Here is a 16425-nt window from a genome sequence, read left to right as displayed (position 1 = left end):
AAATCTTGTGTACTTTTTTTTTTTTTTAAATCTACTACTAAAAAAATAATTTTTCTCGTGAGTTTCCTATCTATCCACTTTTTTCAAGAAATGGTACCAAATAAAATCTTTAATATCCTAGATGGGCGTTGTAAAAGAAGTTGTTGATGGACTGCTTTGAAATGTGTATTGCCTGCTAAACACACTGGGGGTAGATCGAGCTTCCAAACATCTAAAGAAAGAATAGAAAAAAACCTCAAATCTATTGAGCTCAAGTGGAGGTGAAGGTGGGTTGGGAGAGGTAGTGGGGGCAAAGAGGCAATTCAATTTAGGGGGCAGGCAGCACGCATTGAGTAGAAAGAAGCGGGGGGATATATGTAGATGGGGCTTGTAAAGTTGTGACGCCTAGTGGAAATATGGGCAACAAAAATAACTCTACAAGAGTCAGAAACGAACACCAAAAAAATTAAGTGAAGTGGGAGCTGTGGGGAATTTTGGCTGATAAGAATGAATTCGAGAAATTAAGGGAAGTGAAGAAGAAACACAGAAAATCCATTTTATTACAATAACATCTGGTGAAAAGCCTTCAAAAGCTCTCAACACTGTAAACAAGTAAAAACATCCTGTAATTCAACCAAGTAATATCACACCAAATACTCTTTAACTATCTTATTACTGAGGAACGACATTACAGCAAATAAAAATAGGGGAAAAAATATGGTCGTGGTAACAGTAATGTACATGCAAACATCACTCGGCTTTATATATATATAACTTCCCAAAACCACCCTGAAAGCCACGATGGATAAACTAAGGTAAAATCACAGATGGAAAAAAACTCCAGAATTCAAAACTAAGATGCTATCCTTCAAGTAGATCATCAATTGACTCGAAATCGCCCATCTAGAACAGGTGATGTACCATAATTTTCATTGGGATGTACAATCACTTCAATGTGTCCCTTCATCTCTGCCATTTTCTTTCTGCAAAAAGGATCAAGCAGCAAGTAAACCAGTATTCATGCATAGATGCTCTTTTGTATCTTCTTAGATTATGTTTCTATACTTTTTCCTCTACTGACAGTTTTCTTTTTATTAAAAAATAAGTAAAACGTCAAGGCAACAGTTATGTCAACATTAGGAAGTGAATTCCAGAGTCTCGAAACAAACTCCACCCCCCAACTGGATGGACGTCTTTGTTGTAGTGCAAGAATGGAATTTACATATACCAGATGTCTTAACAAGCGGTCCTGAATGGCATATAGAGGACTACATGATAAATACCTGATTTAATTGCCCGATTATGGTTGATAAAATTAGGGTGCGATCCTCTCTTTTAAAAGAGAAAATATTGCCCAATTATATATATATATATATATTAGTTGTCTAGAGGCAGAACAAATGGATTGCTGGTTGGGAAGATGGCATAATCAGAGTGCTCAAAGGATGTACTATACAGCAAAAATACTGAACTAACAGTATTATGTCTTCACAGTATGGTTCGAGTCTCAGCAACACAAACCATCAAAGTATTGAGTCAGGCAGCATCCACAATCATTTTCTTTTTTAAGGAAAAAAAATTCTCGCAATGGAGAATCCTTTAGTTGGGCAGCAAAACTCAGGTTGTAGCACAAATGGAGAATCCTTTAGTTGGGCAGTAAAAGTTTTGGGGAAAAAATTTTTATCAAAAAAATCAAAAAGTTTTGGGGAAAAATTATGCAAACACCTGCCAAACTAACATGCAATTTGCAAAGTCCCCTCAATACCATCAATTTCCACAAAGTTCCACAGGGAAAATTACCAAAAAATTGCAATCTACCCCTTCGGTAAAATTAAGTTGACACAGATAGCCTTGATAAATAAATAAAATATATCTAGAAATAAAACCAAAAATAATAAAAAAAATTAAAAACCAAAACTTAAAAACCAAACATAAAGATAAATATATAAAAAGGAAGATGCACCCAGGTGCTGAGACTGGGCCACCCACCCACACAGTACCAGAATTTCTTTTATATATAATTTCTATTCTTTTGCTTTTTAAACTTTTCAGTTTTTATTTTTAATGTTTTCTGAAATTTTTATAGTTTTTTAATTTTTTATGAAGAGTATATTTTGATTGTGTCAAGTTTTAATCTTTGGTTTTTCTGTCTTTTTCTTCCGCTTTTCTTCTTCTTAAAAGTTTTTTCTCCTTTCTTTGATTTAATATCAATATTTTATCTTTTTTGAGAATTTATGGGGGTAATTTGTTTTTCTGGGGAAAAAGTGGTACATGAAATTGCTTGATAGTTTGGGGGTATATTGCTGAAATTGAAGCATCGGGGACATTACAAATTGCCTAGAAGTTTATAGGGGCGTGTATTTTTCCCAACTTTTACTTTCTTTTATTTTTGATCAGTTTTTCGAAATTTTCTTTCATAAATTAAAAGGAAAACCTCATTAAAACGAGCAATCAAAGATTGAACAGAAATCTAAACTTTTCGCATGATGAGAATGCATCCCATCTTAGGAGAAAAACCAAGCAGTATGAATTTTAATGGTGCTGAAAATAACCATTCTATGACGTAGCCGTTGCTGACTATAAGCATATTTTGTGGAATAGAATGGGACAGAACACTTATTAGCAAAAATTGTAGATAATATGTACAACGAGGTTTAGGTGATACCGTGATGATAAGTACCATTTCCCTTTGCACCCTGTTGGGCTTGAGACATTGACCGTTGAATACGTGGAGACCCCTGCCTCCCATTTGCACCAGGTAAGGAATGTCTCTTCTTGATGTAAATGTCTCTATCTTGCACATCTGGACTTGATATTGGAGACTTGTTAGCTTGCAGCTTGGCTCTTGCCGATTCCGTTGCTTGCATGAAATGGGGAAGGGAATTATTAGTACTACTATCTCTTGGTTCTTGTTCAATATGATCAGGCCTGGGTGAACCAAAGGAATTGCGCCTCTTCCCATTTTTCTGATCTTTAGGCAGTTGTTCCATACTACTCCTTGAGCCAGAATCAGGATTTGGATTGGATGGAGAATTCTTGCCTCCTGAAAGTGATTTACGCTTAAGGTTGGATCCACTCTTATCAGTTTTGTTCTTTTTAGCTCTCACAGACACCTGACTAGAAGGTGTCCCATGAGATTCTGGAACGGTTATGTGACTTCTGGGAGAAGCTTCTGGGGATGACCGGTACAATTGATGGCCTATCTCAGAGTCCAGCTGTCTCTTCATATCAGATGCATTCTCCTCCAGCTGTGGCTTTATCTGTGAGGAGTTCGCAGCTATCTCTAGATTAATGGACTCGCCATTTGCATCACCAGGTTTCTCTGGTTGATCTGAGACAAAGGGCGATAAATCGGATGGTGAGATGACAGATGCATCCTTGGGTTCAACATCAGCATTCTCTGTGCTATTAGGATTGCATATTCCTTCCTCTAAAACTTTGGCTTCATGCCCACATTCTGCGGCTCCAACTTCAGACCTATCAGGTGAATCAAGGGTAGAGGTAATCGAGAGTTCAGTGCCACATTCAGAGCCACCAACTTGAGCCCTTGAACTATGGGGAGCTGAAGTTTCTGCCGTAATCAGCTCCTTTGTCCTGATAACAGTATCCGTTCCAGACAAAATCGTGTCTGTATGTGATTCAACTCCAGCATCTTCGTAGGCTAGACTCATTGGTTTATCTGAATTGGGCGTTGAAATCAGCTCTTCAAATTTTGACTGGGCAGCAATAAATGCAGGATTGCTCACTTTTCTTGATCCAAATACAAATTTCTTTGCTTCAGTCTCAAGCTGTTCAGAGGCAAGCCTTTTCATAGAACGTTTGGGTTCTTCAGTTTCGGCTTCAGGCTTTACAGAAAGAGAATTGAAGTCCGCCTGAGAAGTTGAATCTGCTTGAGTACTTTGATTTGGAGTAGAAGTTATCACCAATGGGGTTTCATTCACATCAGACTGATGCTGCTCCAAAACATCATTTTGCAAAGATGAGGTGGGATGGCATGCCTGAAATTCAAAGTTGCTGGGATCATAAGTAATCAGATTGTCTTCGCTTTCAGACCTCTCTAGTGTTTCCTTATTGCTGGAACTCACATCTTGTGACTCCATAAACTCTTCAGATGGAACTTTAGTTTCCACCAGTGACACAACATCCTCGTCCTTTTCTTTTTTCTCTTGATCTGTTATTAACTCTGCTTTTTTTGACTCCACAATATTTAGTGAAGTAACAGACATCCACCTCTCCAACCAATTCCAAGCAGAATCAGGCTTAGAAGAATCACACTTGACATGGATAGGTTTGGTCTTTGGTGTTGATTCCAACAGCTTTAAACAGCATATAAATCAAATTAGTCAAGCTATACATGTGTGAGAATAAATAACAAAAAATGCAGTTATAAACAACGGAATTAAAACACCAATTCATCACACCTGACGAGCAAATCTATTACTTAGCAGCTTGTCAATGGAAGTGTACGTTATAGTTGATTTAGTTACTACACCTTCATTCACCTGTAAAATGAAATAAACAGGCAAAGTTGTTAGAAAGCATCATGACTTTGATTCATATAACCTGTTGTCACTTCAACATGAAGAAGAATACCAAATGTAAAATAAAATTTGTCTCATAACCTCATATGTTTCATGATATACTGGATGATAGTTCAGTAGAATTACCTGGGTATTTGTACTATTGTTACCCTCCTCGTGCTTATCATCTAACTTCTTTTCTGGACATGATACTTCTAGAGACAGGCGAGTACGTCGGGCACGAACAAGAGCTTGCATTTTGGCAATGGCTTGAACACAACGTAGGGTTCCCACAGCATGATTCCGTACCAAGTGCCCACGAACAGCAGCTTGCAATTTAACAACGTTCTTAAGCTTTAACAGCATTCTCAGACCCTGGCATATAGTTCGTAAAAGAGAGAGAGAGAGAGAGAGAGAGAGAGAGAGAGAGAGAGGTTAGAATTGGCATTCACCCAGTAAGTTTTGGACATGTGCAGTTGATAGAAAAGGGATACCATAAACCCTCTGATAGCAGTTTGGATGACAATAACAACAGACTCCTCCAGGTTGACATCAGGCGTACTTTCATTTTCCGCGGCAACTATGGTCTCAATTACTTTTGGGTTCACCGAAGTTGATAACTGGGGTTTTTCACCTGTTGATTGTATCACTGAAACTTTCTCAGGAACGGTAGAGTTGGCTGGCAGGGGATGATTAAGAGTAGCAGATTCTGGGTTTTCCTTATTTCCAGAAGAGGGAGTTTCTGAGATAACAGTGTTGCTAAGCACTCGATGCCGGGCAGACCTTTTCCGGAAACTCCAGCCACGTTTGTCACCTGAACCCTTGCTCTGGAATGAAGAAAAAAATAATAACATAAGCACACGTGTACACACACAGAGAGAGAACTTTGACTGCCCTGCCCTATAACTTAGTACAAGCACAACATTAAGTTCCCCATCCGTTTGAATTATGTATTTGGTTATAAAAAAAAATAAACGAAAGTTTTCAACTTATCAGTTACCCTTTCGTGTGTCTCTACTCTCCCTCTCAATCTTCTTCCCCTTGTCTAGAACCAAAATTGTGGTTGAGAGTAGACACCACCACTGAAAGTGATGACCATAGCCATCAAGATGTAGGAGTGCTCAAGGGGTGGGCTTGTTATGAGTTATAGATTCGGACATTTTATGTTCAATTCTGCCCAAGAAAATTCCTTAGTTTACCTGATACACGGTTTTGCCAAGTAGGATTGTGTATCACTTCCTAGGAGTGGGTTCAAAGGACCCTGTCGAACCATGATCAACATAATGTGCTTTGCTGTTTGTGGATTTTAACAACTATGAATGCTTCTACAATAGTCCAGCCTCGGGCCAAAGTATCATGTATATGTCACTTCAATCAGCCAAAAAAATAAAGGTGATCTTCCATAATGCATGGTGATCTTAAAACAGAAAATATCATTGGAAACGAGCATTCCCTGGACCAACCAAAAAGTGATACCAAGAGCTCAATCAATTACAATGCTTGTAAACACTTCCTCTCAAGAAGAGGGCAGTAGTTCTACTTACGCCGCACGCACGCTTAATCCATATGCATAGGCATCATCACCCACATAAGTTGATTGCACAGACAAGGTTGCGTAATTACAGAATAAACGAAATCAGAAACAACAAATTTCTCCAGATCTTAATACTAGAAAAGCGAAATCACAAGCTCAGCCCAATTAAGTCACCCAATTGTGATGAACTCAGTCTAATGCCAATCCGGGCCACTCAGATCTTAATATAAAAAACTTCCTTTAGTAGCATTTTCAAAGTTTGCAAACAGAGAACAATCGGCTACTAAGTAACTCTAAAAGCATCCAAACTAAGAACACCACCACTGCATCAAGTGCAAATCTTACAAGAACATCAAACCCGGATTGAACAAGTCAAAAGAAAAACGCGAGAAGGTCAAAGAGATCTGGGTGAAGAAAAACAAAGAACTCCGTAGTCGGGACGAATCGGGTACCTCAGAGACCTCGAGATCATCTTTGTCCGCTGAATCGCTACCGCAGGTGATTATCTTGAAGCATGAGATAGATTTCGCCATTTTTTTTGCCTCCTAGTACTGAACGTCTCTCAGCGAAGCCAACTAGGAGCACTCTATCGGACACAACACCGCCCAGTCTATATTGGTTTGGTGCGATGTTGGGAAACCGAAACATATCAAAAACGATGTAGTTGCTTAAGAGCACGGACCTCAACACACTCCTTAAATCTAGCTAAGTCTCCGAGGCTCTGTCCGCTGAGAGGGGAGAGAAAAAAGCTGTCAGATCTCTACACTTTTTTTTTTTTTTTTTTTGGAAATTGAAAATACCAACATTATCCAGCCGTTGAGTCACGAGGCTCGCGAGAAAAATAAAATAAAACAATAAGAAATTTTACATCTACGGTTAACCAGGTATTAAAAAGGGAAAAAAATTATATAATTTAAATGAGATGAGATAATATTATTTTTATTTTAAGAATTAAAAAATTAAATTATTTATTATATTTTGTGTAAAATTTTAAAAATTTAAAATAATTATATGAAATAAAATGATTTGATTTGATTTACCAACCAGTTTTAGAGAATTTTTTTTAATTTTTAATTTTTTTAAAGTGTGTGAATTATTAAGTTTTTGTGATGTTAGATAAGAGAATTTTAATCAATTTTTTGTTTTTTAAAATGGTTTTGTCTTAAATATTGTGAAATTAAATAAGTAGAGTTATAAAGTATTTGAATATAACTTATTTAGTATTTTTTGTATAAAATTTATTTAGTATTTGTTTTAAAAACAAAAATAGGTAAGAATTTAAAGGTTAGTTTTTCCATTTGAGCAAAGGCTATAATTCTATTTTATTTTGAACAAAGGTTATAATTATAATAAGTGGTACAATATGTAAAATATTTAATTAAAAATTATAGAATTAAGATTTAGATTCAGGGCACTCTGATATAATATAAAATTACTATTTATCTAAAAAATTTAAACCGATCAAAAAAGGTAAATTTCTTATTAACATTAATAGAAAAATCTTTTTAATTAATTATGCCAGAAGAGAGATATTTTTCTAAAAAATATTATACAAAGTCTTAAATAAAATGGTACAAAGACATTTCTCTCCTTTTCATTTCATTCTTACCATCAACACAAATAGATACATAATTATTGTGAGGACTATCAAAAGTATCATTTGTTTAAGTTTTGTAGAAGTGATTAGTGCGTGTAAAGTGCTGGTGGTGTTTTGCAGTCAAGTGAGGACCACCTGTTTCTCCCTCTCTTGATGAGTTTAGGTACTTGTTTTTGTCCCATACCAGTCCGTACTGTTGTTATTAACCGTTAATGATTCTAAATTTGTATTGTAATTGGTGCCTTCCCTTTTTTGGCTAGAAAGGGAAAAGAGAAATTACCATGAATAACATCAAAACAAAAAGCTTTAAATATAATTTTAAAGTACTTAATTATTAGATAAATATTTTAATCATAAAAGATTATATAAAAATAAATTCATAAATTGATATGACTTGATACAGTACATTAGATTATAAAATTACTTTTAATGTAAAATAAATCCAACATATCACGTGAAACCATGTCAGTTCGTAAGTTTACTTTTATATAAATTTTTTGTGTCTGTAATAGTTCTCTAATTATTATATTTTTCTTAATATTATTATAAATCGTATCTTCTAAATCACACTTATTGATGTGTTATATTCTCAGTAACATTTTTATTTAAATAATTCATTTATAATTTTAAAAAAAAATCACTAGAAAGCATCATCCATATTAGTCATTGACCATCGATCTAATTCGAAGTTAATGCTCTAATCCACCTAGTATTTTAATATTTAAGAGGCCGATGGAATCTAAGCAGACCAGTGACCTAAGTATTGGAGTTATTCTATGCCAACTCACCATAATCTATTTCTTTATTTTAAATAATTTTCCATCTATCATTGATACCCAAATAAATGTATTAATGCACCTTAAAATTTTTTTCAAAAATATATCATAGGCCGGGCCCCATGGGTATATTTTTATATAATCCGTAATTGAGATTTTGGAATATAAAAATTTTATGTATAATCAATTTTACATATTTCTTATGTGCTCAATTAATATGAGCACATAAGAAATTTATTTTTTAATAAAATAAATTATTTTTATTAATATTATTTTTAATAAAATTTATTTTTTTAACTAATTATATTAAATTAATATATATATTAATATACAGATATACTTAACATTTAAATTTTTCCATTATGTTAATGATAAGACCGTGAGTGAGTCCGCTCTTACTTTTGTTAATGACAAGACTGAGTAAACGTGTTACGGTATAATGGGCAGGGACAATCTGGTTCTTTTCAATGACGCAAGACAGGACAAAACTAAAATGGACGACGTACAGTGTATATATATTTAGATAAACTACAAATTAGTACCATTTTAGGGCCTGGAAATCTCCTACGTTTTATTAAGGAATTGGGGACCCAGGAGGAGTTTTAAAAACAGGTGAGGCGATGTTAACAAAGGAGGAAGGAAGCAACAGGGGTTGTCTCTAACCACTAAAGATAAGCTCATTTGAACCACATTATAAATAAATAAATAATAATAATAAAGTAAGGTGAGCACATCCAACCAGAAACCAACCCCATTTTTTGACATATTATTTGTCCGGACATGGCAGTTGGCTTTCTCATCTGGCAACCCCCCCAGCACATGATGGGAGTCCTACGCCGCGCTGTATGCCATTGCCATCCCCAATCTGAATCAATCCCAGCTTCCACGTTGCTCATGAATCAATCAATGAATCTGTCGTGGACAGTGGGGAACTCTCAAATTTCATAAATTCTTCCTGATTTAAATAAATATTACTAAATTTAATATATTATATTTTTTTCATATGGGTAATCAAATTTCGAGCTCTTTGACGTCCATATATAGAGTTGCGGGGTCTCCATCCTCTCTCTTATAATATGGTCAATGCATACACCAAACTCTTATCTAATCATTTAAAAATGTATATGCATATACACACAGACACACAAACCCCACAGGGTTTTCGTCTTAAACACTCCTTGTATGCAGAGTGGGATTTTACAAGCCCACTAAAGGAATTGAGTCGCAGTCATCAGGAGGATATGCTTATATATATTAAGGGGGCACATAGCCTTTAGGGGGGAAAAATATAGGTGGGAGAATTATTTTGAGCAAAACGACTGGACATTTAGATTTAGGTACAACGGCATATATGACTGACTGTCCACCATTTTGAGGCCTCATTATGGTCATTCTGGTGGAGCCCTTTGTCACATGGGGAAAGCACCTTGACTGTGCAGCGATAAAACGTTCCTTTCATTTTTTTTCATTTAAAAATAAAAAATAAAAGAAGAACATAACTGCTAAAGAGAAGAGAAGCAACCAAATCATCAAACTAAAGCCTGTGCCCTTTTTGTGTGACTCACATGGTAGGCCAAAATAAAGTAATCAGTAGAGCTTGAAAACGGATATAATAAGTTATATTGTATTGGGTCTCGTCGGATGTCCTAAAAGTATATGGACCAAGTAGCATGAAAGGACAGTTTCATGAGGGTCCTACATTATACCACTCCAAAGTACCACTTATGGTCGTTTAGATTCAGGTCAAGTTCATGTTTTGAATGCAGTGAGATGAAAAAATTAAGGAGATTAGACAAATTAAGCACATAGGTGATTAACCCCACACATCCATATTGTCAATGGAAGTGGAAATTTTGACATTTGAAATCCAAACCAAACATGCAGCCATATCACACCCCAAGAAAATGAATCGAGCAGATCGATAATTCCATTGAAATTTTGACATTTGAACTCCAAACCAAACATGCAGCCATATCACACCCCAAGAAAATGAATCGAGCAGATCGATAATTCCATTGAAATTTTGACATTTGAACTCCAAACCAAACATGCAGCCATATCACACCCCAAGAAAATGAATCGAGCAGATCGATAATTCCATTGAAATTTTGACATTTGAACTCCAAACCAAACATGCAGCCATATCACACCCCAAGAAAATGAATCGAGCAGATCGATAAGTAAATAAAACTGACTCTTTATCTCAATTTCTAATAGCATCTGAAAATAATAAATTAAAAAATGGCTTAAATTTAATCAAATGGACGACATTGATATATTGATAGATTTGAAGAAGTTTATATACGATTGCACACTACCTTTATTTCAAATGGAGTTGAGACACCCAATGCAGTTTTGTAACTTTGTATTGATGCTAGCAGTTAAGCAACCTATGCATTTGCCTCTTGCTGAGCAACATCACCATTCTCTTGCTGGGGCTCTAGTCCATCAGGATGAGGCAGCTGTGGCAGTACATGTTGCTCCCATGTCGAATGGTTAACCTGCGGATGCTGCAGCTGGAACATCTGTTCATCAATGGAAAGCTGCTGAGCCATGCAGTGCACGAGGTAGCCCTCCCCACCACACTTTACCACACTAAGCCTTAAATGCTGGACTTCAGCCCTCAAGGCCTCCTCTAAAGCTTCATGTTGAAAACAAAACAAACAATTGCCACCCATAACATTATTAAGTACTTAATAGGACAAAATCAAATATCAAAATATGATTCTAAATTACAATGCTAAAATTCTCAGGATGAGAAATGGAAATAAAGAGAGTAGATAAAAATAAATGCAAGACTAGCAAGAATTGAACCGGTGCCTTTAATGTCTTGTATCAAAGCCCCAACTGTCATAGAACCACATAAAAATTGTTTCAGAGAAAAATATTCATGTTTGAGACAATCTATAGGAACTTGTCCAGAGGAAAAGTTTCAAGCGGGTGTGGAAACATATGGTTATTGTAGCAGTGATAAAAATTGACAACCCTTCTCTTGATGATGTTGGAGGTGTAAAATACATAACAAATGGATAATTATCTAGTCAAAATACCAGGGTCATTTCCATTACAAAATGCAAGTTCTCGATCCTGTGGGGTTTAATTTTTTTTAATAATTGATTACGCGGGGTTTCACCTTCTTTAACAGCATCTTTATGGCCACATCAAACCAACAAAATTAAGCAGTTACGTACATATTCCAGAGCCCTAAATAAAGCCAGGCAGGAACCTGAGGGTGGTATAGTACTTATGTGAATTAAAACACCTTTACAAACCAGAAAATAAATGCAGGTGTATATAAAATTGCACACTTTTCTGCACTCTAAAATAAAGTTACAAAATCAACTGAAATTTCAACATGCATGAATTCTAACTAATCACTCGAGCACACAATTTTATCAAGTACCATTTCTAAGTTCTCAAAAACATGAAACAGCATTTGAGTTAAAAATAATAAATATGACTAACTTATCAAAAATAAATAAAGAAATAAATATGACTGGATGGTAAACCGATGGGATAGAGATCTTAGAAACAAAGTTAATACTATAATCTCATCTAGAACTACAACTACAAACTTTTGTAAAAGAAAACACATCTTTGTGCTCCACTTGTGCATTGTCTGAGGGAGCCTCTCTTGGGCGCCCTAAGGTGCTAGATGTGAGCCACACTAGGCTTCACATTTAAACCACATGTAGGCACGTTTACTGTCACTGATCTTCAGAAATCTCTTGCATTAGATCTCTCAATATCATATTTACTCACAGATAGAAGGGCATCTCAATTTTAGGTTTTCTTTTTCTTCTAAGTCCCCAAAAAGAAATCATATACGTTGAATTTAATCCCCTCATATATAATATTCCCAATAACCCAACAAAGCAACTAAATCCTACCGTTGATAAGGTTTCCAATTGCATATGTCAAGAAGTTGATATACTAGGAGAAGAGATTGAACAATCCAGAGAAAATTGTGATCAATAATTATAAAACTAGAATTTTCTGTGATAAAAAATAAACCAAATCAGTTTGTGAAATAAAAAAAATAGATGTAGAAATGCCCAAGGGAAAATATCAAAGGAAAAAAGTACATCAACAAAGTAGAAAATCTTCATATACTCACTCACGAGGTCAAGAAAGAACCAGCAAAGTGGAATTAGAAGCTAGAGTCAAGCAGATAAATTTTTATAACAGGAGAATGAGAGTGATCTTCAGTGGAATAAAGAAATATGATGTAGTTTTCTCTTCTTCTTCTTTTTCACGGGGTATATCAACAATTAAATCAGAAGAAACACAGCAAAATAAAACCAACAGTTCATGCTAGATTCGATTAGCAGAAAAAGTTTCATGTGAAACTTGTAGAATTAGAATATATATATATTGCAAAAAAATCAAGGTCGGTTTCAGCTGGCTAAAGTATAAGGACAGACAAAAAGGTATCATACCATTTTTGAGTTTCGACTCTTGTTCCATGGCCTGAAGGCGGAATCTCAATTCATTATTCTCACTCTTAAGTTCTGTAGACTCTCTCTGGATTGAGCAAAACAAAAACAGTAACTTATAAATGAGTATCAATAATTTTGAGTTTTGCTACATACAAGCACAATCGCGCACTAATCTGTGTACCAATACTGATTTATTCATACTTAAGATTTAAATTAACACTGTTTTCAATAAAATCTACTTTTTGACCAATCACATCACATTGGTGCACAGATTAGTACACAATTGTGCTTGCAACTATATTTTTCCAATAATTTTTTTCCTATAGGTAAATGAGTATCAATAATTAATCAATTAAATTACTAGTGAATACCAATATCTCATCATCCAGATACTACCTGTAACTTTGTAACCTCGATTGACAAGGTGGTGTTCTCTGTCTGTAGAATTTGTGCCTTGTGTTCTATGTCTGTGGTGTATCGCGTCTTCCGATCCTTGGAACGAGCAGCTGACATACGATTAGCCAAAACCCTGGATGAGCAGATTGGAAATTAGTACAACGATACATTGATCGCTAATAGACTGATATAATTTAAACGGGAAAAAAAAAAACCTCTTGGCACGTTTGGGGTCTGATAGTGCAATCTCAGCCAGTTTCGCATTTTCCCTGATCTTTTCCAGCTCAGCCTCATTAAAATGACCATTTCCAAACCCCATGCAGTACTTAGTTGAGTTCCCCTCTGGTGCATTGCTAGGTGATTGTTGACCCACTCGAGTTCCTATAGGTGGGAGCTTTGGTGATTCGTCATCAAAATGCAAATTTCCCATATAACTATCGATTGAAACACTTCTCGAGTGTCGGACAGTAGGCTTCGTGTCTCCACAAGCAATTCTTTTTCCTTCTCTCTTCTCATCAGCAAAACTTGAGCTTGACCACTGCACACAGTTTAGATAGTCATTCTTGCGACTTTTCACTTCATTATCACTGCCATCACATCCCTTCATATTCGGGCCATTGGCTCTACTATCCATATCCTTTTCCTCAGTACCATGTGAGTTCATATTATCAATGTTTTCCAAATTCATAAATTCATTAAACAAGTCATCCAGAACTACTCCCTCAGATATTCCCTCACCTTTCCCATTGGCAATGTTATTGCCATCACTATGCCTCTTCAATTCCCCCTTCAACACCAACTGGATTGGCTTGTCCACCCCTGAATTCTCGCTTCCAGAAATAGACTGATCCAAAACTCCCCAACCCCCAATGGGAGTCAACTGAGGTGAAGATTGAATCATGGTTGAGAATCCTAATGGAATACCATCACTATTGGAGCGCCGGTGTCCTCTACGAGGAGGAAGGCCCTCACCAACCTGAAATGCATTACCTCCGTTTATGGGCGAAGGAAGTGATAAGGCATGAGAATTAACAGCACTTTCTTCCATAGACACATCCATGGTAATTGGGTCAGAGAGCGAGCTCGTCGAAGGTTCAGAATAAGGCAAAGGGCTCAAAGGGGGCAACAAGCTATCAAGCGCAGAAAACGTAGGTTGAGACAAAGACCTAGAATGGGAAACCCCCGGGCTCAAATTCTGGGAACCCCATTGCCCAGAAGACGGCGAGGACCCGATAAACTGCGAGTATTGAAGCAGAGAAGCAGGGTTAATCGTGTGTGAGGGTGGTATACCAGGTCTCTGGTTATCATTCTCACTGCCTCCAGGACTCAAATTTTGCGGTAGTTGACGAACAGGAAACCCCATCTGAGACGCATTGAAATTTTGCATATCCGACTGGTTCTGCGATTTCACTCTAAAAGCAGATTGAAGCCCCGCTTACTAGCAGTTCCACTTTCATCAGCGCAACCCATCTCCCACTATTATACTAAACCCTTTAACAAATATACAAAACCCTAAAACCACTTTACCACTTTACATAGTACTAATCAATCAAAATCTCCAAACCCAACACCAACAACAAGCTCTACAAAGTTATTGATACCCAAATGAGCAGAAACAGACGAAGAAATAAAGAACTGACTGCATGACCAAACGCACAGACACGGTTAATAATAGTAATAGAAGATAGACCCTACCTCTTTGGGCTAAATTGAATCGACACAACTCACTTCAGTGTCCGCACACCGCACATGAAACCCAAAAGCAAAAGCATGATCGACTGCTATTGAAGTCCGCGATGGGTTTTATCGGCCAAAATGTGGGGGATGATATCCACGGTAGAGAATAGGCTTTTTGAGCTGCCCTTCAAAGTGCGCAGAGTTGCCGCTTGGGAGTTGGGACACAAGCTCCGTCTTCTTTTTTTCCTTTTATTTTTCTTATTTTTATTTTACCACAGGAATAAGCTTCTCCCTCGGACACTATACATTTTGTCGGGATGGCAAGGCATTATCTATCAAACGTTTAATTTATTATTTTAAAAAATAAAATTCTATCTAATGATTAATAATGAAAGATATTTATAACAGTAACTATGACATCGCCATGTAATTATTTTTAAAAATCTTTTTTTTTAAACGATTATGTGATGTTTATATATTTTATAATTATATATAAAATTATTTATATAATTATTTATAAAATTGTAATTATTTTTAATTTATTTAATTTTGATGTGTTTGAATTAAAAAATAATATCTAATTAATACAGTTATATTTGCAGATAAAATAACCAATTACTAGAATATTGAGTGACTGATTATTTTTTAAAACTTGTATGAGGGCCGAAATTCAAGCAGTAATGTATGAGGCTATCTTCCCGCATCTCTTTTGGAGACTTAAGTATAGTTTCGCCATTAAAATTTTTCATCTTAAATATAAAATTTTTATTTTATCATTATAATTTTTTCAAATTCTCATACAAAATATAATAAACAATTTAACTTTTTTTTAATTTTTTCAAATTCTAAAATAATAATAATATTTTAATATCTCATCTTAAAATTCAAAAATCTCATCTGAAAAATCTCAGTGGCCAAACAGAACTAATACAAGCGTGAAATTAAATTTTATAAAAATAAATTTATAAACTAAAATAAATATCAAATCTTTTTTATAATAAAAATAATTTTACAATAATATATCACATCAAAACACATTAATTTATGACTTTATTTTTATAAAAAAAATTGTTGTTAAAGCTTATTTTTCAGAAAATAGTAATATTAAATATAATTCTAAAATATACAAATATAGTACACTGCTTGAAAAAAAAGGTGATGTTACTGTTAAAAAACAATTTTTTTATATAAATACCATATTTATCTTTTTTTTTTTTAAAAAAAAAAATGTATGGATACAATTATCCCTGTCTGATGCATCGGTGCTGACCAGTTTGTAATCTGACACTGTAGTTCTATTCTCCCTTCTCTTTTTTTTTTTAATAAGAGTTCTATTCTTCTTGTTTAAATATAATTGTTAGTAATGTGATATTTTTATCCAGTCATTCTATTTAAACCTATATGTTGAAGGATATATTTTTGTAATCTTTGGTCACTTTCTTCAATCCATCGTTCTTCGTTAAAATTCACGGTAACAAATTTAAGATTCTAACGTATTATGGGCATC

At 35.2% G+C, this 16425-nt stretch overlaps 2 protein-coding genes across 4 annotated transcripts; both read right to left on the bottom strand.

The window, feature by feature from the left end:
* Nucleotides 1–623: 623 nt before the first annotated feature.
* On the bottom strand, nt 624–6745 carry LOC122318420 (protein IQ-DOMAIN 32). Of its 2 annotated transcripts, none has more exons than XM_043135740.1 (6): nt 6486–6745; nt 4994–5326; nt 4647–4874; nt 4401–4481; nt 2645–4295; nt 624–962 (listed from the first exon to the last, which is right to left on the bottom strand). In XM_043135740.1, exons 1-6 carry the CDS (start codon nt 6564–6566, stop codon nt 943–945), a joined length of 2394 nt encoding a protein of 797 aa, XP_042991674.1. In that variant the 5' UTR covers nt 6567–6745; the 3' UTR covers nt 624–942. The 2 variants fall into 2 exon arrangements, with proteins under 2 accessions (XP_042991674.1, XP_042991675.1); XM_043135741.1 differs by having other exon boundaries at nt 2660–4295.
* A 2313-nt stretch (nt 6746–9058) lies between these two features.
* On the bottom strand, nt 9059–15193 carry LOC122318114 (bZIP transcription factor 29-like). Of its 2 annotated transcripts, XR_006244719.1 has the most exons (5): nt 13457–15193; nt 13242–13374; nt 12846–12930; nt 10725–11047; nt 9059–9318 (listed from the first exon to the last, which is right to left on the bottom strand). XR_006244719.1 is itself a non-coding variant. In XM_043135255.1 (4 exons), the coding sequence occupies exons 1-4, from the start codon at nt 14626–14628 to the stop codon at nt 10797–10799; spliced, it is 1641 nt and encodes a 546-aa protein (XP_042991189.1). In that variant the 5' UTR covers nt 14629–15193; the 3' UTR covers nt 10588–10796. The 2 variants fall into 2 exon arrangements, 1 of the variants encoding a protein (XP_042991189.1); XM_043135255.1 differs by lacking the exon at nt 9059–9318 and having other exon boundaries at nt 10588–11047.
* Nucleotides 15194–16425: the final 1232 nt, after the last annotated feature.

This window comes from Carya illinoinensis, chromosome 8 (genome assembly GCF_018687715.1).
Source record: "Carya illinoinensis cultivar Pawnee chromosome 8, C.illinoinensisPawnee_v1, whole genome shotgun sequence".
Classification (NCBI taxonomy): Eukaryota; Viridiplantae; Streptophyta; class Magnoliopsida; order Fagales; family Juglandaceae; genus Carya; species Carya illinoinensis.
The sequence above is the reverse complement of the archived record's forward strand: the minus strand, read 5'-3'. Positions and strand labels throughout refer to the sequence as shown.